Here is a 24,508-nt window from a genome sequence, read left to right on the forward strand (position 1 = left end):
GTTCATCCAGCTCTACACCTTGTTATATCAGCTCTGGAGGTTGCTTTTATTGTGCTTCATCACAATTAACATATGTAGTGAATTCAGTTTCACAACTTCTGTCATAAAGCTTGAGCTCTGACTTCCTGGTTGCGAGTCAATAAGAGAATTGCTGTGCTATCCTGCTGCTACTTTACATCATTGTGACTATGATCCTCACTGAAGGCAATATGAAGTATTGAAAATGTTTATTTGCAATTTATTTTCTTTTGAATTATGTATATTTCCTTGGAAACATTTTAATATTATTTGTTAGTGAAGTAGACAACAACATTTACAAGCTATTGTGTTTAGATAAATGGCAGGTCAGTGAAACATTGAATAATGAAAACTGTACTATCTGTGTTGTTTGAACATTGGTTAGCTAGATGGCTGATTTGAGATGCAGAGCGATGCCAAAACTGGATTCAAATCCCGCATTGGCTGAGATTAGCACAAAGGACTCCTGCCACCCTCTCCTCTTGACTGAAGCATGTTGACCCTTGGGTTAAGACAACACCTGTCGTTTCTCTGAAATGAGAGAGCAGCCTTGTAGTCTGATAGGAATATAGCGACTTTGCCTTTTTAACCCATACATAGTCCAGAGCAGAATATAAACAAATTTAACTGACTACTGGTTTATAGGGATAATTAATTAACCCTTGTGTACTGTCAGAGAAACGTCAACTAGTTTATTAACTAGAAAACAGTAAAACTTAGGAATTTAATGGGTTTTTAATTCATATAATTTTCATTCCATATAACTGCAGATTCAAAATGCATTAGTGCATCCATTATATACACAATATTGATTATTTAAAAAGAAATAGCTTTGGGGTAATTTCCCTTGTAAAGTTCAGCTTTTTGCAGTCGTCATATTATCATTTTCAGCTCATTTAATGTCTCAGAAGTTCTTTAAGAATAATTTTTCCCTCAATGGGGTTAAGTGTCAAAGTTTATTGAATAATTCTCCTGTGAAGTGCCTTGGGTGTTGCACAATATTAAAGGCACTGTATAAGCGCAAGTTGTTTTTGCAACTCTGATAAAAAAAAATTGAACTGAGAGCAAAAAGTTTGTTTATTTTTCTTGTACACTTTTCAGTTTTGCTTCAGGTTATCACTTTGCTTCACATTTTCACTGAGAGCATCCATTTAGCTCTTGAGATAGTTGACTTAAGCGCGACGTAAGCACAAATTTCTCATTCTTCAACTTTGGATGCCTTATTGACATTGTGGGAACTATATTGTCCGAAAGTACACAATATCTCATGACAATGATACGCCAAAGACAACAAGTACAATCTTTTCGGATGTGACATTTTATAAAGCAAATGAATGATCATGAGAGTTATTACATTACTTGCTAAAAGCAGAAAATCTAAGTATTAATTGTGTGCGGGTTCTTGGAAGTCAATCTAAAACGATAGCAATTTGGACATCTGTCATTTGTTCAAATTGAAGTCAGATCCATCTATGAAATAGTTTGATCTGAAGAAAGGACTTATTCTGATTTCTTGTATCTCAGGGTTAATGGGTTTCATGTGGTGATGGTGATGTTGTGCATTTAAATTCTGTGCCTTTAGGCTATCTTGAAGAGTGCAAATGAAGTTTTAGCAGAAGGATAAAGAATGACACAAATACTGGAAATACAAAGAAAAGCATCATACAGCGTCACTGAGAAAGGAGAAATAGAGATTATTTCCGACTTGAACGCTTTGAGGAAGGGTCACTCGACCTGAAACGTTAACTCTGATTTCTGTCGATAAATGCTGCCAGACCTCCTGGGCTTTTCCAGCAATTTCTGTTTTTGTTTCCAGCAAGTTTTGTTTTAGATACCACTGTTTCCACTGTTGGGCCAAAATGAAAATTGAGAGACCTCTGGTCTTACCTGAGAGAGAAACATATGAACTGATGAAATAGGAGTAGAGATAGACAATTTGGGCCCTTGAGCCTGCTCCACCATTCAATAAGATCATCGTTAATCTGTTAATGTTTAAAATTCCATATTCCCATCTAACTCTGATAACTCTAAATTCCTCTGCTTGTATAGAATCTGTCCACTTCTGTAACAAAAATATTTAATGACCCTACAAGCTTTTGAGGCAGTGTTCCAAAGTCGCATAATTTTGTTGGAGAAAAACTATCTTCATATCTGTCCTTGACAAGAGAGCCCTAATTTTAAAACAGCGCCTTCTAGTTCTGCACTGACGCATAAGAGGAAACATCTTTTCCATGTCCACCTTGTCAAGCTCACCTTATACACTGGAGTCAACTCACTGCTCACTCTTCTGAACTCAAATGGAAACAAACCTAGCCCATCCAACCTATCCTCACAAAACAACCCACTTATTCCTGGTATCAATGTAGTAAGCCTCTCCCGATTGCCTCTAATGCACTTATATTCTTCCTTAACGAGTCCAAAAATGCGCACAGTATTCGAAATGTGGTCTTATTAATACCCTGTGCAACTGAAGATTAACATCCTTTATTTCGAGAGGAAATTAACATGAAATAAAGGATGGCATCCTGTTAGTCACCTTGATTACGTTCTGTATGTGCATACTAATTTTTCATGACCCATGCAGGAGAACACCTAAATTCCTCTGCACCTTAGAATTCTGCAATTGTTCTCTCTTTAAGCAATAACTTTTTTTAACTCTTTTTTTTGCCAAAGTGAACAATTCGCCATTTTTCACATTGAACAAAAATATGGCCGATTGGGTACAGTCACTCATCCTATGCAGACTTGTATGTCTTCTTCTTTTCCTGTGTATCTTAGTGTCATCTGTGAGTTTAACTATCATGTCTTCACTCCCTAAGCTAAATCACTGATGTAAATGTTAAAGATCTGAGACCTCAGAACAATTGCCTGTATTACTTCACTCATCACATGCTGCCAATCAAAGAAAGGTCTACTCTTTCCACCAGCCAGCCAATCTTTGGCTCACGCTGCTGTTATCCCCTACACCATTAGCTTTTATTTTTTCACAATAACCTTTGATGTAGTAACTTATCAAATGATTTTTGGAAATTTGAGTGCAGTGCTTCGTCTGCAGTACTGAATACTCCCTCAAAGAAGTGCAATAAATTGCTTAAACATGTGTTCCCTTTGACAGAACCATGCTAAATTTTCCTGATCCCCTTTAAGTTTTACAAGTGCGCAACTATAATCGCTTAAATGATTGGTCCTAACACCTTCCTATAACTGATGTCAAGTTTAACAGGCCTATAGTTTTCTGTTTTCTCCCTCCCTCCCTTTTTTGAAAAGAGTTGTTATATTTGCTACAATCCAGCCTGATGGAACCTTTAATGAATCTAGGGAATTTTTGGAAGTTAACACCAAGGTATCTAGTACCTCAATAGCCGCCTCTTTTTAGTTCCTTGAAGGTGGTGGCACAGGTAGATAGGTTGGTGAAGAATCCATTTGGAACACTTGCCGTCACACTTGCCAGAGCATTAAGTACAGGAGGTGAGATGTTATGTTACAGCTGAACAAGACACTGGTAAGGTCACATTTGGAGTACTGTGTACAGTTCTGGTCACCATGCTATAGGAAGGATGTTATTAAACTGGAAAGGGTGCAAAAGAAATTTGGAAGCATGTTACCGAGAGTGGAGGATTTGATTTGTGAAGAGAGGCTAGATAAGCTGTGACATTTTTCCCTGGAGTGTAGGATGCTGAGGGGTGACCTTATAAGGTTTATAAAATCATGAGGGCAGAATAGGGTGGTGATAAGACAAGGTGAATAGCCAAGGCCTTTCTCCCAGTGTAGGATAGTCCAAAGCTATATGGCACAGGTTTAAGGTGAGGGGGGAGAGATTTAAAAGGGCCTGAGCGTCATGCACAGGTAGAATGAGCTGCCAGAGAATGTTTTAGAGAGGCATACAATTATAACATTCTAAAGATATTTAGACAGGATATAGACCAGAAAACCTTATGGGGAGATGGACCAAATGCAGGCATATGGGAGTAGTTCAGTTTCAGAAACCCAGTAGGTATAGATGAATTGGCCAACGGGTCTGTTTCCATGTTGTACGAGTCTGACTGTATGAGACCAGAGGATGAATTTCATCTGGGCCCTGAGACTTGTCAGTCTACAACTCGCATGATTGTAATATTGTTAAGTACTCTTCCTGTTTATTCTTTAATACAACCTGTTTTTTCTAATCAACCTATTAAAATCCTCTGGAGTAGGTAGGACTTGAACACATGTCTCCTGCTCTGGGGTAGCAACACTACCACTGCACCACAAGTGGGCCCTGTCCCCTTCCTGATATGGTGAAAATAGAAGCAAAATATTTGTTCATTTTAGCCACCATTTTCTTATTAATTATATTAACTCCACATTCTTATTCTCTAGAGGACCAGCAATCATGTTATTTACTCTCAGCTACTTACTGCTTTTGGTTTTTAACCCTCCTCTCAAAATCTAACCTTTTTCCTCCTGCTTAACCATTCAGTCATTTTCTGGAATTCTTTATATTCTACCTAGTCGTCTGATCTGCCACTTATCTTTGTGCAGAAAGAGTTTAATGCTCTCCCTAACTTCTTGTGTTAACCATGCATGGTCGGTCCTCCCTTCAGAATATTTCTTTGTTCAAGGAATATGTTTATTCTGAAATATCTCCTCAAATGTCTGTTGGGTGTTTCTGTTGATTTTCCCCTAGCCTAGTGTGCCTGTTCACTTCAGCAAGGTGAACTTTCATGCCAATGTAGTTGTTCTTATTTAAAATACTGGTCTTAGCACCAATCTTTCCCCTTTCAAACTGCCGTAAAATTCAATTATATCGTGGTCATTGCCACTACTGGATACCTTTACTCTGAGGTCATTAATTCATCCTGTCACATTACATAATATCAAGTCTAGTATAATCTGCTTTCTGGTCAGTTCTGAGAAACTGTTTCAAAAGCATTTTGTGAACTTCTTACCCAGGTTGTTACTGCCATTCTGATGTTTTGCAGTTTAGATGTTAATTCAAATCATCCATGATTATTTTTTAAAATTTACTCTCATATATTTATCAGATGTGGGCATTGCTAGCTGGGCCAGCATTTATTGTCCATTCTCAGTTATCTCTAAAAAGGAGGTGCTTAGCTTCCTTCTTAGAATCATGGAGTTGTACAGCACAAAAACAGGCCCTTTGGCTCACAATAGCTTTGCTGACCCATAAACATCAAGCTACACCAATCCTGTTTACCTGCACTTTGTCCATAGCCTGTGATGCCCTGGCATTTTAAGTGCTAGTCCAGATGCTTTACAAATGTTGCAAGAGTGTCTGCCGCCATCACCCTCCCAGGCAGCACCTTGCATATATCTAACACTCTCTGGGTGAAAAAGTTCTTACTCAGATCTCCTCTAAACCACTTATTCCTTACCTTTAAAGTTATTCCATCTGGTATTAGACACGTCTATCATGGGGAAAAGATTTTCATGATCCACTCTGTCTGTGGCCTTTTGTAATTTTGTACAACTCAATTATTTTCCCCACTCAGCCTGTTCTGCTCCAAGGAAAACAAACCATGCCTATCCAGTCTCTGCACATAACTGAGACTTTCATCCCAGGCAACATCCTGGTGAATCTGAGACAACAAGGTGCAGGGCTGGATGAACACAGCAGGCCAAGCAGCATCATAGGAGCAGAAAGGCTGACGTTTCGGGCCTAGACCCTTCATCAGAAAAGGGGGAGGGGAAGGGGGTTCTGAAACAAATAGGGAGAGAGTGGGAGGCGGATAGAAGATGGATAGAGGAGAGGATCCTGTGCACTCTCACCTGTGCAATCATTTCCTTTTGAGAATGTGGTGGCCAGACGTGCACACTGTTTTCCATCTGTGACCTAACCAATCCTTTATAAAATTGTAACAAGAGTTCCTTGCTCCTACACTCTGTGTTCTGGCTAATGAAGGCAACTATCCTGTATGCCTTCTTCACCACCTTGTCTTCCTGTGCTGACACCAAGGTTCCTTTGTTCCTCAGTGCTCCTTGGGTACCTGTCATCCATTGTGCATAATCTTCACTTATTGCACCTGCCAAAATGCATCATCTCTCACTTGTCAGAATTAAATTACATCTGCCATTATTCTGCCCAGTTTACTAACTGAACAATATCAAACTGCAGCCTGAGACATCCTCCTCAGTATCAACAACAGTACCAATTCATCTGCAGGCGCACTAATTAAACCATCTATATTCACATGTAAGCCGTTAATGTGCAAAGCAAACTTCAAGGGTCCCAGCACCAAACCTTGTGGTACACCATTGGTCACAGGCTTCCAAACACAAAGACAAACCTCCACCATTACCCTTTACCTCCTATTTGAAGACCAATTTTGGATCAAGTTTTTCAACTTGCCTTCGATCCCATGGTGTCTCAGCTTTTGAATGAGCCTTCCATGTGAGACCTTGTCAAAGGCCTCTTTGAGGTTTGATGTGAGCCATGTCAATTGTGCTACCCTGATCATTATATTTAGTCATCTTTTCAAAAAAATCAGATCGGTTTTTAAGACAGGATCTTCCTGGTACTGACTGTCCCTCATCAATCCCTGTCCTTCCAAGTATTGATTAATGCTGCTTCTCAGAATTTTTTCCAATAATTTCCCTATCATTGACATAAGACTAACTGGTCTGTAATTAGCTGGCCCTGTGTTGTTGACATGCTCGCCGAGCTGGCTTATTTTTGTTCAGACGTTTTGTCGCTATGCTAGATAACATCATCAGTGAGGCCTCTGATGAAGTGATGTTGTTCTAGCAGCAAAACAACACAACAAACTTTCCTTAATATCAGTACACTCGGACAGTGAAGACCATCAATTTAACTGGGAGAACGTAACCATAGCCCAAGCCAAACATAGACATACACGGGAATTCTAGAGGCATGGTTCTCAACTCATAATGCAATCAACAAACATACAGAATTGGACCCCATATACAAACCCGTACAGAACAAAACCAGAAATGACACTCCTCACCATAATGAACTGGACAGTATAAATTCCAAGTGGACTAGAACAAAATCGCTTCATTGGAGGCCTCACTGATGATGTTACCCAGCATGGTGACGAAACGTTTGAACAAAAACAACCCAGCTCGGCGAGCAAGTCAACAACCTCACCCACAACCTGAGCTATGAATCTTTGTTAAAACCTTAAATTACCTGGCCTATCCCTGCTGCCCTTCTTGAGCAATGGAATTACATTAGCTATCCTCTCATTATGTGGCGCCACACCCGTGGCCAGTGAAGTCTTAAACACCTCTGCCGGACTCCAGCAATCTCCTCCCTTTCTTGCGTAGCAGCCTGGAATACATCTCATCAGGATGTGGGGATTTATGCACCTTTATGCCTGCTAAAACATCTAATATCTCTTCTTTATTAATCTTAACATATTCTGGAACTTCACCATCCCAAGTGACATCTCCAGCTGCAATGTCTTTCTTCTCTGTGCATACAGATGAGAAGTATTCATTTAAGACCTCAGCCATTCTATGCACAGATTGCCTCTTGGATCTCTAACAGGTCCCACTCTTTCCCTGGTAATCCTCTTATGCTTAATATACTTATAAAAAGCATTGCGGTTTTCCTTTGAGCAGATCCCCAGAATTTTTATCTGGGTCTCTGGATTAATAGTCCAGTGATAATACCAGAGCAATCCAGATATTACAGGTTTTGAGGTTTTGGTTTTCAATTTAATACCTAGCTCCTCACATTTCTATGCAGAACCTCTTTTTGCATTCAGCTTACGTTGTCAGTCCTACATGGACTGTGACCTCTAGATACTCCCCCTACCACTGCCAAGTTCATTTTCGGCCCTGAGCAAATACCCCAAACCCTGGTAGTGGTCAGGCATTACTGCTTGCATTTCGTGCCCTTGGTTACCGTTAACATACTGGATTCACCAAGTCATGTAATTCCAGAATCATAAGGACTTGATAACTTAATTTGAACATATGTTATGTTCTGAATTAGAAAGAACAAATAGACCAGGCAAATGTATTATCATTTGGAAAGATCAGAAATCCTTCAGGTAAATTCCCTTGAAATAAAGAATGCTCTTTGATTCAGTCCCAAAATATCATATTTTTCTGGTTCTTATCGGGTAATTTTAAGACAGTAGCAATGCTGCTTGATGATATTCATTCTTTTGAAAGTGTCAATTAAATACATTAACATATTTTAAATGTTATTTACTATTGTTTAATATTACTTTTTTCAAGAACAACTTATATAAATTATAGTATCTATGAATAATACATAAATGCAAGAAAAATATTCTGGGATGCTTTGTGTTCATGTGATTGGACAAAATGGAACTGGATCAACATGAAAACTTATCTAGAATTTGGTCAATGAGATGTTTTTTAAGTAGATTGTTCAAGGTGGAGAGTGAGTCAGGGAGAAAGTGAATTTATGATGTGAGGTACTAAGAAGAAAAAACAATTTCCATACTTTTTTGTTACAGCTGGGAGAGAAATGTCCAGACGTTTTGGATATCCATTTTGGTCAATGTTACAAGATAACAGATGAAGGCATGATGGCATTGGCACAGGGCTGTCCAAGGCTGCAGAGAATCTACATGCAAGAGAACAAACTGGTATGTCAATATTTCAAGATTGCCACACTAACATTTCAGCAACTAAATTTATTATTTTCCTGGTTACAATCTTATCTTTTAACTGATGGTCAATATTTTGACACAATATCTTTTCTTGAAAAATAACATATTCTTCGGTAAAATTGCTTGTAGTTATGACAGATTTTATTACTGTGCATGTTCCACTCAGCTGTAGTTTTAATTTTTGCAATAATGTATCAAGATTTTTGTCTTGATTCATTGAAGAGGGCTTTGTATAATGAATTGTTCTCTAGCCAAAATGCATGTTCATTCTATTATTCATTTGAACTGAAGCAAACATTAAAAAGTACTTCTGCAGATTAGCTGGTTATTGCTTGGGGTTTATAGGTGTTTGTGTCAAAAGAATTGTGATCTCCTCCTCCTTCATTTCTTAATTGCCTGGAAGTCTGTCTTTATGTAGTTGTGTTGTGAAGAAGTGAGGTCCAGGAGCTTGAATTGTTTGCATATATTTTCTCGACAAACAGTGTTCTTGGAGTAAAAGCAAATAATTTATACCATGTTCACATATTTCAATTCATGGCCTTGTACTGGGAACAGTGAATAGAATCTGCTGTATAATCAATGAAGTATGTTAAAATTGTTTACCTACAGATTTTATAAAGTAGGTCTTTTGCCATTTCATATTAATTGATTCTATTGATGATTTGCTAATTTACTGCGCAGTAAATCATTATCACTGTTATTCAGCTTAAACTTCCATTTCAATAATTGACTAATTTCATTGAAAAAAAAACCAAAGTATAAAGTTGCCAAGCAGTTCAGGAAGTTAAAACTTGAAATGTATTGCAGATGATAAATAAAACGAAATATATATGTGGGATGAACAAGATATTCTTTACAATGTACTTGATTTATAGAGATTATGCTGTCATATTAACACAGGATTTACTCAGCTGTGAGGACAACTTGGAGTCTGGAGGGGAAATAAAAGTGATAAAGTGTTCAAAACAAACTCACTTAGAGACAACAGAAGTCTTCTTCATTTGAGGGAAACCTGAATTTTGGGTTTTGTTATCTGTGAGGAACATGAATAATAATACATAATTGGGAGCATTATATTCACCTGCTCAGTGATGCCCAGTTTGGGTTCTGCTAGGGCCACTCGGCTCCTAACCTCATTACAGGCTTGGTTCAAACATGGACAAAGGAGATGAATTCCAGAGGTAAGGTGAGAGTGACAGCCCTTGAGATCAAGGCTGCATTCGACCGAGTGTGGCATCAAGGAGCCCTAGCAAAACTGGAATCAGTGGGTATCAGGGGGCAAACTCTCCGGTGGTTGGAGTCATATCTGACACAAAGGAAGATGGTTGTGGTTGTTGGAAGCCAATCATCTCAGCTCTAAGACATCTCTGCAGGAGTTCCTCCGGGTAGTGTCCTCGGCCCAACCATCTTTAGCTGCTTCATCAATGGCCTTCCCTCCATCATAATGTCAGAAGTAGGGATGTTCGCTGATGATTGCACTTCAGCAACTTCTCAGATACTGAAGCAGTCCGTGTTCAAATGCAACAAGATCTGGACAATATCCAGGCTTGGGCTGACAAGTGGCAAGTAACATTCGCACCACACAAATGCCAGGCTATGACTATCACCAATATGAGACAATCTTGACACCACCCCATGACATTCAATGGTCAGATCAGAGACTAGAAATACTGCGGCAAATAATTCACCATCTACAATACACAAGTGAGGAGTGTGATGGAATACTCCCCAGTTGCCTGGATGAGTACAGCCCCAGCAGCACTCAAGAAGCTTGACACCATCCAGGACAAAACAGCCCGCTTGATTGGCACTACATCCATAAGCATCCACTCCCTCCACCATCGATGCTCAGTAGCAGCAGTGTGTATTATCTACAAGATGCACTGCAGAAATTCACCAAAGATCCTTAAATAGCACCGTGCAAATCCATGACCACTTCGGCCTAGAAGGACAAGGGCAGCAGGCATATGGGAACGCTACCTCCTTCAAGTTCACCTCCAAGCCACTCACCATCCTGATTTGGAAACATATCGCCGTTCCTTCACTGCTGCTGGGTCAAAATACTGGAATTCCCTCCTTAATGGCATTGTGGGAAAACCCACAGCAGATGACTGCACTGGTTCATGAAGGCAGCTCACCACCACCTTCACAAATGGAACTAGGGATGGGCAAGAAATGTTGGCCAACCAGCGATGCCCACATCCCACAAATTAATATTAAAAAAATTAAGCTTGATAAGGGTGGTTTAAGGAAAAGAAACAGCCATATTTCATGTCTCTTTTCTGGAAAAATCAATCTTCAATGGTTCCATTGTAAAGAGGGAATTTATGTTTCGAGTACTACCACGCCACATCTGTTCATGAATTCCTTGCAGGAATAAAAATGCTTTATTCTGGAACATTGAATCTGGTTCAGTTTTTCTACATTTTGGGAGCTGGTTATTTCTGAGTGAAGCCAGAGTTAATATCTCTCAATAAGTTAGTATCTATCAATAAATATTCAAGTTTTATACTATCAAACTTGAATTATACACTGCTGCAATTATGAATGGGAAGTTAAGGTTCTGCATACGGGTGCATTTCATCATGTAAGTTCATTTAAACTATGACAAGTGGTTGAAGGAAAATGTAAGTAGCGGTATTTGGAACAACATTTTTTTAATCTTGCAACAATTCTAGGAAATGACCATTGAATTGTTAAGCATTGTTATTTTGGGGTTCAGCTTGATTGTATTTCTGAAATTTCCCTTCTAAAATTAGATTCAAATCTGATTTCTAAGTTCAAAAATTTGTTTGACATACTATTGGCATTCTGGATCTGCTGTGCAACATACATAGCCACTCTCCCTTTTTGCCGCATGTAGCAGTTCTCCATTTATTTGCACTAATATACACCATTGATATAGAGAAATACCTTCATGTGCTTCCATCACATATGAACAACTATACAAATATTCAACAAGGAGGATACACTAATACAGGTAGTTATTGATCAATTTTGTCATTATTGTTTGTGAAAAATAGGAGCAGAAGTAATCCAAGCAACTTATCGAGCCTACTCTGTCATCCAATCAATCAGATTGAGATGAAGCCTGAACTTTTACATCAAGTCCGCCCAATTTCCAAACCACTTTACTGCCTTCAACAACAAACAAAAACAGAATTGCTGGAAAGAAAAGCTTAGCAGGTCTGGCAGTTTCTGTGGAGACAAAGCAGGATTAATGTTTCAGATCCAGTGACCCTTCACTTTCATGCCTTAGTCGCCAATGATATTTCAGTCTTAGTCTTGCATACATTCATTGATTAGGCAACTGCAACCCACTGCACAAGAGAATTCCAAACACTCATAACTTTGAAAATGTGAAAATGTCTCTTCACTTTGGTTCTTGCAGTAGTCTCTCGTTCCAGACCTCCCTGCCATGGTAAAGACCTTGCAGCATTTAGGTGGTCAAGGCTGCTCTGAATCTTAGTTCTAAAGAAGGGCCACTGGACCAGAAATGTTTACACTGCTTTCCCTCCACAAATGCTGCCAGACCTGCTGAGTTTCTCTGGTAATTTCAGTTTTTGTTTCAAATATCCAGCATCTGCAGTTCTTTGCTTATTTTATCTGCTCAGAATCTTGTCTGTTTCCATGAGTTCACCTGTCATTCTTACAAAACTTGATAAATACAGAAACATTTTATTAAAACTCTCCTCATATCAGGAACCTATGCAGAGGCCTTCTTTGTACATCTTTTCTTAAGTAATGATACTAAAACTATATACAGTACTTTTGGTGCGGGCCCATCAAAGCTGAAAGCCTTATTCTACTGTAACTTTCCTGATTATTTGCTATACTAGAAATCAGGTTTGGAAACATAATTTGACCCTATTTGTGAAATTAAACAGTAGTCTCTTAAGTTTTTCATGGAATCAAAATAATGAGTGATAAATGGGATATTTTTTCACCAGTTGTAGTGGTGCTGCCATCTTGTGTTATCACATCATTAGCACATAATGATCATGCCTGATTTTTCCAACTTTAGCTTTGCAATTTGTACGTCACTCCTGATACATTGAATATTTATTGTTTGATCTTGGGCAATAGAATCTCGCTTCTCTCATCCACTGCTCAAATAAGGTCATGCTGTCACCAAGCAGAAAATCAGAAGCACATAGTTGTTTTATGACTTCATTACTTTTGAGAACATACATATATATTCTGTGTTCCTTGGGGGTAGCAGTTTGACTTATTTCACTGATGAATAAATGGTAGGAGCTTAACACTTTAGTTAAATTGTCTGAAAGTGGAAGAAAGTAGAAGTTGTAGCAATGTCTGAATATTTAAATCTGACTCAGAAGCAGCAGAAATCAGAAATCAACTTTGAAAGCAACCGCTGTCAATGAAAGAGAGCTCTGTGTTGGATTTAACTTGTTAGCTTGGAAAGAATGTGTCAGTAATCTTGCCTCACTGTTCCACAAGCTGTCACGAAAGGTATAAAATCCAAATGACATCACCAAGATGATCAATTAGCATAAAAGCAATTCATACCACCTTTCATCATCAACAGAAAATAACTCAATTTATTGTAACACTTTAACAACTTTCAGAGAATAAAAGGTTTTATATTCTATTAATATGTGATTTAAAGTTTACTGGGTCCCCAATTTATGAACGTATGACTTATGAATGCTTGGACTTAGGAACGCGATGTCATATAGTGGTATAATTTTAAAGACCCAACATACGAACATTTCCTAAACTTACTTTATATTGTCCTGCATTGTGTTTCCAACTTGCGTACAAATTGACTTGCGAACACACTCCAGAGCAGAAGAAGTTTGCAACCCAGGGACTGTCCTTAAAAAAAACCCAAAGAGACTAATTCATGATAAAGACAGAACAAAGGGAGGCAATTTAATACATATTATGCTTGAAGAAAGATCTGGTAAGCAAATTTACTATCATCAAAATTCCAGATTTAAAGGATGTGTTAAATTGTCTCTTTGACCTCTTCAATTTTAGAACTGATGATATGCTGCTGTCTCTAAACCAATCGTGGTGCTTCACTTTAACAATTGATCTGACAGACTTTGGTCTTTTCTTGCTAGAATTATTCTTTTAAACTTTATTGATTTCATATCTTTTTTGTCTTGCTTTCTTGTCTCTTTCCTTATACACATGGAGAGATGTTTTTACTTTGCAAGCTTTTGATGTCTCTGCTGCCCTTGCATTTACAGTTTTGCAATAAACTGTAACTTTGTAATGGTTGGGCTATCATTAAGCAGAATTTTCTTAACTCGAAGAGTTTGGTGCCACTCAGTCTCCAAGTATCTATGTCACTGTTCCATCAGGGGAGGTAATGGCCTTGTGGCAATGTCGCCGGACTAGTAATCCAGAGACCCAGGTAATGTGCTGGGGACTTGAGTTCATCTGCGGTTGGTAGAAAAATCTGATCTAATGATGACAATGAAACCATTGTTGATTGTGGGAAAGACCCATATGGTTCACAGAAAACTTCCATCATTACCTGGTATGGTCTCAATGTGACTCCAGGAAAAAGCACTGAGGGTAGCAAGGACACACAATACACTTTGGGCGGAGGACTTCAATGTTCACCACAAGTGTGGCTCAGCAGCACCACCGCTAATCAAGCTGGTTGAATGTCAAATGTCATAGCTGCTTGACTTGGTCTGCAAGAGATAGTGAGGGAATGAACAAGAGCGAAAAACATATTTTACCTCATCCTTACCAACTGAACAAGCAGCTGTCCATGACAGTACTGTTAAAAGTGAACACTGCACAGTCGTTGTGGAGACTAAATTCTGACTTCACGTTGAGAATACCTTCCATGGTGTTGTGTGGCACAAACACAGTGGTAAATCAGACAGACTTTGTGCAGATCTAGCAGCTCTCAATTGGGCATCCATGAGGTGCTGTGGGCCATCAGCAGCAGCCAAATCAATCCAGTCTGTAACCTCATGGTATGTGCATCTCCCCTAATCTACCATTACCAGCAAACAATCCCAGTTCAACCAAGTCTGCAGGACGTAAAGCCAAGAGCAGCACTGGGCATACCTAAAAATAGGTGTCAGCCTGGGGTAACTACAAAACAGGAGTACTTGTGTGCCAAACAGCATAAGCAGTAAATTATAAACAGAGCCAAATGATTTCACAACCAACAGATCAGATCTAAACCTTGCAGTCCTGTTCCTTCTAGTTGTGAATGGTGGTGGACAATTAAACAACTTAGTGCAGGAGGAGATTCCAAAACCTATCATTGTTAATGGGGAAGCCAGCACAACAATGCAGAACATAAGATTGAAGCATTTGCAGCAATCTTCAGGCAGAAGTTCTGAGTGAATAATCCATCTTGATCTCCTTCAGAGATCCCCAGTATCACAGATGCCAGTCAAATTCAGTTTGCTCCACGTAATAGCAAGAACAAGTTGGAGGCAAAGTCCCTGGGCCCTGACAACACTCCAGCAATAATACTGAAGACTTGTGTTCCAGAGAGTGCTGCGCCCCTTGCCAAGCTATTCCAGTACAGTTACAATACTGGCATTTACCTGACCATGTGTAAAATCACCAAGGTATTTCCAGTACACAAAACGCAGGACAAATCAACCCAGCTGATTACTGCCCCATCACTCTACTCTTGACTTTCAGTAAACCGATGGAAGGTGTCATCAGCAGTGCTATCAAGTAGTAATTGCTCAACAACACCCTGCTTACTGATGCACAGCGTGAGGTCTGCTGGAACCACTCAGCTCCTGACCTTACAGCAAAGGTCCAAACATGGACAAAAAAACTGGATTCCATGGGTGAGAATGAAATGAGCCTTGACATCAAATAGCTGTATTTGACCAAGCATTGCATGAAGAAGCCTTAGCAAAATCAGGAAGGGAGATTTCTTTTCTGGTTGGAGTCATACCTGGCGCAGTGAAAGATGGAATGTGGTAGTTGGAGATCAGTTATCTCGGCTCTAGAACATCTCTCCATGGAACACCACAAACTGCAAGTTCCCCGTCAACCAATTTGGCATCCTGATGTTGAAACATATCAAGGTTCCTTTAGTGTTGCTGGATCAAATTCCTGAGACTCCATTTCGAATGGTAGTGTGCGTATCTACACCAAATGGACTGCAGTGGTTCAAGAACACAGCTCACCACCATTTCTCAAGGGCGACTTGGGATGGGCAACAAATACTGGCCCAACTAGCAATGCCTGTATCCAGAAGTGAATTAAAAAAAAACAGTATTGCTTACACAGCCAAAAAAATATATCTTACAATCCCACTTGATTTTTATTCCAAGTTGCAAAATTCTCCTCATTTCAGCTACACAGCATTCCAACTTCCATTTCAGTTTATGGCCCCAAGCAGGAAAAGTTTGTGGCCTGCCCCCTTAAAGTACTGTTTTTACTTGTGTTTCATATTCAGGTGAACAAAATATATATCCAAAATAACACAAGTTTACATTTATTCGCACTCACTCGTTTTACACAGGATTTAAACAATTTCTTGTAATTTTCTTTTCAAGTTGGTAACTGTTTCAGCATTAATCACATTCTTGACAATGTGTCTGCCATTACGTTACTAATTTCAGCAATATGAATAAATTTTTCCATTGATTGGTTGAATCAATAAGCTCCACAGGAGCAAGCTTGCATTTCAAGTCTTAAGTTTCTCTATAAAAGCTATTGGTTTACTGTCTATATATATAAATTATATATATACACATACACGTGTTTCTTTGAATCTGTGTTGAACGTAGACTTCAAAACATTGAAGAGTTGATCATAATTCCAAAGTCTGACTTTCTACTGCAGAGCACTTTTTCTGATATTCGTTAATTTCTTAGAAAAATCCCCCCACTGGTTTTCTATTCTTGATTCATCCTCTTTCAACATCACTGCACCTACCCCCAAGTCACTTGCATCGATTGCCATTTTGAAAGATTTTGTGAAGTTAAGGTGGTCAACACCTTTCATCATAGAATTATAGAATCAGAATCATAGAATCCCTACAGTGTGGAAACAGGCCCTTCGACCCAACAAGTCCACACCAAACCTCAGAGCATCCCACCCTGACCGAACCCCCTGTAACCCACCTAATCTACACATCCCTGAACACTATGGGCAATTTAGCATGGCCAATCCACCTATCCTGCACATCTTTGGACTGTGGGAGGAAACCGGAGCACCCGGAGGAAACCCATGCAGACACGAGGAGAATGTGCAAACTCCACATAGACAGTTGCCCGAGGGTGGAATCGGACCCAGGTTGCTGGTGCTGTAAGGCAGCAGTGCCGTCCTTTCATTTATTAGAATTGTCTTAAGCTTTTCAGAGGTTGCTTGGCACTCTACTGATGATACCACCTTTATTTGTCTACATATCTGGGAGAGATATAATTGTTGTACCAAATTTGGGCACAGATTTCCAGTAAGTACACACATTCCTGGAAAACTCATGATTTTCCATTCAGTTTTAGAAATGGGAAATTCTATCAGAGCCTTCACCCGCATTGGTTTTGGCAACACTGACTCTTTCCTTACAGTATGCCCAAGGTAAATTTTCAAATTCAGCCACAAATTTCTTTACCAAGCTAGCTACCTGTATGTGTTAAGCAGATCTTCTCATTGATTTCATGTTCTTTTCAGATATTACAGTATATTTCATTATTGTCTACATAAACAACATAGTGCCGCACTTTGGCTTGATTCATTAGTCTTTCAAATGTAGCTGGGGGTTTGTAAACTGAATGGCATGATTCAAAGTTGATACAACCCATTTGTTGTCATAAAGCCATCTATCTCTTTGGTTTTTGATGTTAATGCTACTTTTCAATGCCCATTCAATAGATCAATCTTAGAAAGAAATAAAGCACTGCTGACCCTACCAGTACAATCTTATAACCGAGGAATTGTGTATGAATATGCTTTTGTTAATGCATTTACTTGCCTGAAATCTTTGTGAATCAAGTTGACCAGCCCAGTTTAGAAACGTGAACTCAAGATGCTTCAGATAGGTTCAGTCAGGTGAAATGCTAGCATGTATTGATCCTCATTTTCCATCTGAGCCTCTTGATTTAGGCTTAATTGATAAGGATCACAGAATCACAATTATGATGCAGAAGGAGGGCACTCGGGCCATTGTGCCTGGACCAGCTCTATTATCTACTGCCAATCTTCTGCCTTTTCCTCATATCCCTACACCACTAATTTTCAAAAAAGATCCAATTCCCTTTTTAATGTCTCAATTGAACCTTCTTTCACCACATTTCCCGGCAGTGCACTCTATACCTTACCATTGTTACTTAATTTGTAATGATTCCCTTATATCCACATTATGTCTGGCTAACTGTAGTACATCCTGTTGTATCTCTATAGATTTCCTCTAATCTTAAATTAACTTTATTAGATATTCTGGTCACCCTTCCTTTTAAGTATGTAAATATGTTTTCTAACTGTTGCAATATTTCAGTACTGTCTAGTCAAAATGTAGGACATAAAAACCAATATATTTTGTTCAGTATAATCTCCAGATGCAGCCTGTGCCTCAAATACCCCAAAACCGAGGTGCTGTGGCCATGTGTGACATCCCTGTACTTGGCTTATTTGCATGTTGATCTCTTAAGGAGAATTGCATAATGTGATAGCACATCTTTTTTCTGCAAAGTTAATGAATGCTACAAGTAAAGACACAAAAACATTGAGTAATCACAAAGTTAGTAATAAATTGATCCAGGTTGTAAAATTTACAAATACAAATATCCAAGAGTCCACATATTGTTTTGGCGTTTGACGAGTCTTGTAGATCTTGTAACAATGTGAACTTTTGGAAGTGTGGATTCACTCTTAAGACCATGCACCATAAGAAATAGGAACATGAGTAGGTCATTTGACTCCTCAAGCCTTCTCTGCCATTCATTCGGATCGTGGCTGATCTGACAGTCCTCACATCCTTCGTTGTTCTTGGTGTGAAGATCAGTTCGTTGATGATTATCCAGGTGTTCCATTACTGTCATCACCTGTGTGTGTTCTTTTTATTTTTCCCACTGTTCACAATTGGTGTACTACTTGGTACTATTTCCCGTAGCTGTCTTCTCTTCCTCCTCAGCATTGTCCCATTGGGCATAGTGACTTTGTAAGACCTGAGCCAACATTGCACTTTGGAAAACTTTCTGAATAGCCATGTTCTCATCATGGTGCGTGTGACTATGGCCTTTGGTCCTGCATATAGTTGAAATAGTGCATGACTGGCATGCAGGTCTGGAACTATTTTGTTTTTCGAGAAGTGTGTCCTGCATGTCTGACACTTTTGACTTCTGGTAGCTTAGCAAGATCATTCTCATTTGCCTCAGAACATGATCTCTGCTGACGATGTAATCCCATATCCAGAGATGTAGATTTGCGGCTGAGCGTGGCAACCCAGAATTCTTGTTTCATTTCACGATAAGCAATTTAACAATGTGATCCATTCACTTGTCGAGACCATTTGATCTGGGGTCATGTAATATTGATCTTAGTAGGATAATAGGTCGGCACAACATTATGGGCTGAAGGGCCTGTACTGTGCTGTACAGTTCTATGTTCTATGCTCTATGTGGTTGGATAGCACATTATTCACATTCCATGTGGCACAAACATCTCTGAAAGGCCCACCCATATCCTGCAGCTCATTGGCCTGGAACAATTTCTTCAGGTGTAGTGAATGGACTGAGTATGCGCTTCAGCGTATTGGCCATGCATGAGCTTGAAGGACTTTTTATCCGCCTGATAATTAGAACTTTGGAGAAATAGTTGGTGACTAAGTTAAAATTTTCTTCATTGACAGTAAGTAGATCATTGGTGAATTTGGATCAAGGAGCTGATGGAATTTCAAGAGGTGTAAAGGTTCCTTACATTGCTGTGGCCGGTGCTTCTTGCCTGTCTTGCGTATCCTCACTAACGTTTCTGTGTCTTTGTTCATTCATAGTCAGTAGACTCTATCACGTGCAAGTCATCTCATCTGCTCTCTACCCATATGTCATTGTTAAAATTGTGATAATAAACCCATAAACCTTCATAAACCCATTCTGGCTTTGCCTAATCCTGTTGATGTTTTACAAGTGTTCTGTTATCACATCTTTTATAATTGATTCTGTAGGATCGAGACATAGCCTGATTGCGCTCCTCCTTTACAATGTATGTTGTTCAACTACACCAATCTGTTGACTGAGATGACCGCTGATGCTATTGTGTCCCATGTCATCTATCTTGTACTTGACCTCTTATATATGATCATTGCATTTTCTGGGAGCAATATTGTTGAGACTCTAGTCATCCTGCCACTACACATTTTGTCTGCAAGGTGAAATATTTGGGGTTTCTATACCAAAGTGTCTTGACAAATTCACAATGCAAGGCAGCGAATTGAAAGGATGGAAACCTATTGGATATGATTGTCTGTTGTACCACTGAGCTCTAATGATCGTGGTATATGTCTTTTAGAATCTGGACTGTTATGATATTTGCAGTAGATCCTATATCATTGTATTCTGAGTGTGTATTTGACAGTTTTCTTTGGATAAGTGATGTTGATTATGGCAAAAGATTCCAGTGCCTGACTTCATCCATACAAAGGTTGACAATGTGGAATGTCCTGTTTGCTGTCTGATAGGGAGTCTTTAATTCTGGTCTTGACTCAAATCTTTCTTACCTTGAGCTTTTATGTACCAGCATTTGTTTATGCAGTTTTCTGTTGCATTCCTTGCTGGTGTTGCCAGAGTGCTGTGACTGTCTTTGATTTGGTTGTGCTATGTTGGAGCATTTGGCTTCCTCTTTGGAACCAGATTTCTTGCATAGGTTGGCCCAGTGTCATTTCAGTTGAGTGCACAGCATGAACCAATTTCCGTCACAATAATTGTCAGTTACAAATTTGTTTTTACAGTGCTGCTTTGGGGAGAAATACATATTCAGTTTGTACTTGGTTAAGGTGTACTTCTAACTAAGTTACCTGACAGTCCAACCAGAGTTGTATCAATTTTCAGATAAAAGAATGATCATTTTTTTCCTGGTCAACTTCTTTAGAGTTGAAGGTTCTCTGTGTCTGCTGTTCTTTTGTATCATTGTATGAGATAATAAGTTAGGGCAATGAAGAAATATGTATTAGATCAATAAATATCCTTTAATTGTCAATGGCATTACGCAAAGGTTCATCTGAAGGATTCCCCTCCATTTCACTGTTTAACCAATATTGGAACTTTGTGGCTAAGTAAACCATCTTAATGTATTTAATCGCAGGCATTTATTATTTTTGATTCATCTTGAGTTAATTTGTTGCACAGTAAGGTAATAAAGCAGGCAAGTGTTTATATTTGAGTAAAGCGGTTGTATTAATTTTATATGATGTAAAAATTAAAGTTGTTGAAATTATTCCTCCGGTCACACAGCATCTGTGAAGATGGAGGTAAAGTTAACATTTTTCCAGTTGCTGACCTTCGATGTTTCCATGAAAACTCATGGATTGGAATGTTAACCCTATTTCCTGATGAACAATTTTTATTCTTCTGTTTTACTTTCAGATTTATAATATCTGCAGTGTTATGCTGCTGCATTAATTTTGAGATTGACTCTGAATTTATATTGACCTGAACATCTCCAGAAGAAGTTCAAAGATTTATGTTCTTCAACAATGAAATTTCAGGCAAAGTTTTGTAGAATAATAATAACCGTGGACCTGCTGGAGTTGGTGATACAGACAATATCAGCATTTAAGAATAGATTAGATAAATGGTTAAAAAAGAAAAAACTTGCATTTAAGTTGATGTTTTGCATCATCAGGTTGTCCTAAAACCTTTGCTCTTGCCTTTGAGTCAGAAGTTTGTGGTTTTGAGCCCCTTTCCAGAAAGCTGAACACACAAATTAGGCCAGAGATAGTAGGAACTGCAGATGCTGGAGAATCTGAGATAACAAGGTGTGGAGCTGGATGAACACAGCAGGCCAAGCAGCATCAGAGGAGCAGGAAGGCTGACGTTTCGGGCCTAGACCCTTCTTCAGAAATCTAGGCAGCTACTTCAATGCATTATTGAGAGATAGCTGCATTGCATGAGGCACATCATTTTGAGAAGGCATTTAAATGAGAAGTAGTCTGCCTGATGCTGGCCATCGAGTCATACGGAAAGAAGCCCTTTGGCCTACTTGCCCATGATAACTAGATTTCCTAAACTGAATTAGTCACATTTGCATGCATTTGGCCAAATCCATCTCAACCCTTTCTATCCATGTAATTGTACACGCTTCTATAGCTATGATACTACAGTTGGTATAGTGGATGGTGAAAAGGGTTTTCTAAGAGTACATGATGGACATGTGGAATGTGCTGCTGGCAGTGGTAGTGGAGTCAGATACTTTAGAGACTTTTAAACGACTCTTGGATAGGCACGTGGAGAATAGTAAAATGTATGCAGGGTTGATTGATCTTAGTAGGATAATAGGTTGGCACAACATCGTGGGCCGAAGGGCCTGTACTGTGCTGTACTGTTCTATGTTCTATGTTCAATGTACATGGGGATCTTGATCATCTGGGCCAATTGGCTGAGGAATGACAGATGGTGTTTAATTTAGATAAATGGAAGGTGTTGCATTCTAATAAGACAAACCAGGGCAGGACTTATACGGTTAATGGTAGGACCCTGGAGGGTGTTGTTTAACAGAGAAACCTAAGGGTGCAGGTACATAGTTCCTTGAAGGTGGCATCACAGGTAGACAAGGTGATGAAGAGGGCATTTGACATGCTTGCCTTCATTGTTCAGCGCATTGGGTGCAGGAGTTGTGACGTTATGTTACAGCTGTACAAGACATCAGTAAAGCCATATTTGGAGCACTGCGTACACTTTTGGTTGCCCTGCTATGGGAAGGATGTTATTACACTGAAAAGGATGCAAAAAAGATTCACAAAGATGCTACCAAGACTGCAAGGTTTGAGGGTATAAGGAGAAGCTGGATAGGCTGGGAATTTTTTTCCCTGGACCGTAGGAGGCTCAGGGGCCTTTTAGAAGTTTATAAAATCATGAGGGTTTGTAGATAAGGTGAATAACCAAGGCTTTTCCCCCAGGCTAGGGGAGTCCAAAACTAGAGAGCGTAGGTTTAAGATGAGCAGGGACAGATTTAAAAGCGGGCTGAGGGGCAACTTTACTATACTACCAATTTTGGTGTCATCTGCAAACTTACTAATCATGCCTTCTAAATTTTCATCTAAATCGTTCAGTGTATATAATGTACAAAAGTACTGAAAGGAAAATGAGGGCCTTCTCTTTGTTCTAGTTAATACTTATTCCTCAACCAACATGACAAAAACAATTCATCTCATGGCTTTCCAGTTGCTGTTCGTGATACTTTGCTACTTGGCTACAGTGATCTCCAGAACCTTCAAAAGTCTTTGATTGGCTTTGGTGCATTTTGAAATTGCGAAGGTCCTATATAAATGTAAGTTTTATCTTTTACTTAGTGATGATTTCTGAAAAAAAGAGAATTAGCTGTGTTAAATACTCTCTTTGAATAGTGAGGATAAGTTTCCATAGTAACTTTTTTTATTGGTCAGTTGAGTCAAGAAAAGCTACTTTCTTGGAGTGTGTAACAATCAAAGAATACGTGTTTTCATGAGAAAAATTGATGTCAGGTTTAAAAGAAATGATATTTGGCAGGACATTTTATACATGGGTGAGTGGTTTCAGTATTGGTTAATTTGAAAGCCGATGTTAGTCTGTAAATAATATTGTGTATGAATGACTACCATTGCTGCCAGTGTATTTTTATTCTGATAGTAAAGCAGAAAAACATATGTGCCAGAAGAGGGTGCACAGGTATCAGCAAAATACAACAGCTAACTACCAGTGGCAGTCTTGAGGTGCCAAGGGCATGATAGCTTAAAATTAGGTTTTGCTGTTTATGAATGTATTGAAATGGTCGAAGAATAATTTTTGACTTCAATTTGGTTAACACTAAGTTTAAATCTGCAGTTAGGAAATTTAACAATTTTAGGTTTTTCCATTAGAATTTTCTTAATTCATTCATAGGATGTATGCATTGCTGACAAGGTTGATATTTATTGTTCAATCCCATTTACCCTTAAGATGGTGGTGACCTTTCTTTAGGAATTCTTGCAATCTGTGCGGTTAAAGTATTTTTACTATGTTATTCGGTGGAGAGACCCCATGATTTTGAAACACTGACAGTGAAGAAATGGCATTATAGTTCCAAGCGAGGGTGGTCTGAGGCTTTAAGAAAAACTTGTAGGTGGTGGTGTTCTCATGAACAAACTGCTTATGTCCTTCGAGACGGAAGAGTTTGCAGATTTTGGAGATGCTTTTGAAGAAGTGTTGGTGAGCTGCTGCAACAGGGGACATGGTGTGCAGTGCTGAATGCAATAAACATCTCACTTGGTGGGTGAGATGCTAATCAAGCAAGATGTTGTCTTCTTCTGGATGATTATTTTTGTTGGAGCTGGTATTAGTGATCTCATGGATGGTGGGTACAAGATGAAAAATATGAGATAAAATATCCTTCCACTGACCTGCTTTTTGCCAGGGTAAATGTATGACTGGTGTAGTTGAGTTTCTAATCATTGGTAACCCTCATGGATGTTGATGGTGGGGAGATAGCCAAAGGTAATAAAATTGAATGTCAGAGAGAGGTGATTAGACACCCTTGTGTTACAGTTGGCCCATGCTTTGCACTTGTATGGCACTAATTAGCCTTGTCTTAATGTTATTCAGGCCATGTTGCATGAAGCTCTGGCTGCTTAACGAGAGTAAACTGCATATTCTTTCTAACCTTTTAAGTTTTTGATCCACAGATACACTGAATTTCTGTCTGATTTAAACTTGGATGATGATCCCACACATTAATCATTGACGGGA

General features: G+C 39.0%; 1 protein-coding gene across 1 annotated transcript in view; it reads left to right on the forward strand.

Moving 5' to 3' along the window:
• fbxl17 (F-box and leucine-rich repeat protein 17) overlaps positions 1–24,508 on the forward strand; it is a 192,737-nt gene that overhangs the window by 78,140 nt on the left and 90,089 nt on the right. Inside the window, exon 6 of the mRNA XM_048593668.1 lies at positions 8,472–8,603. Within this exon, the coding sequence (XP_048449625.1) occupies positions 8,472–8,603 (132 nt within the window). The remainder of the gene's footprint in view (positions 1–8,471; positions 8,604–24,508) is intronic.

The sequence above is a fragment of the Rhincodon typus genome, chromosome 3, assembly GCF_021869965.1.
Source record: "Rhincodon typus isolate 14 chromosome 3, sRhiTyp1.1, whole genome shotgun sequence".
NCBI lineage: Eukaryota > Metazoa > Chordata > Chondrichthyes > Orectolobiformes > Rhincodontidae > Rhincodon > Rhincodon typus.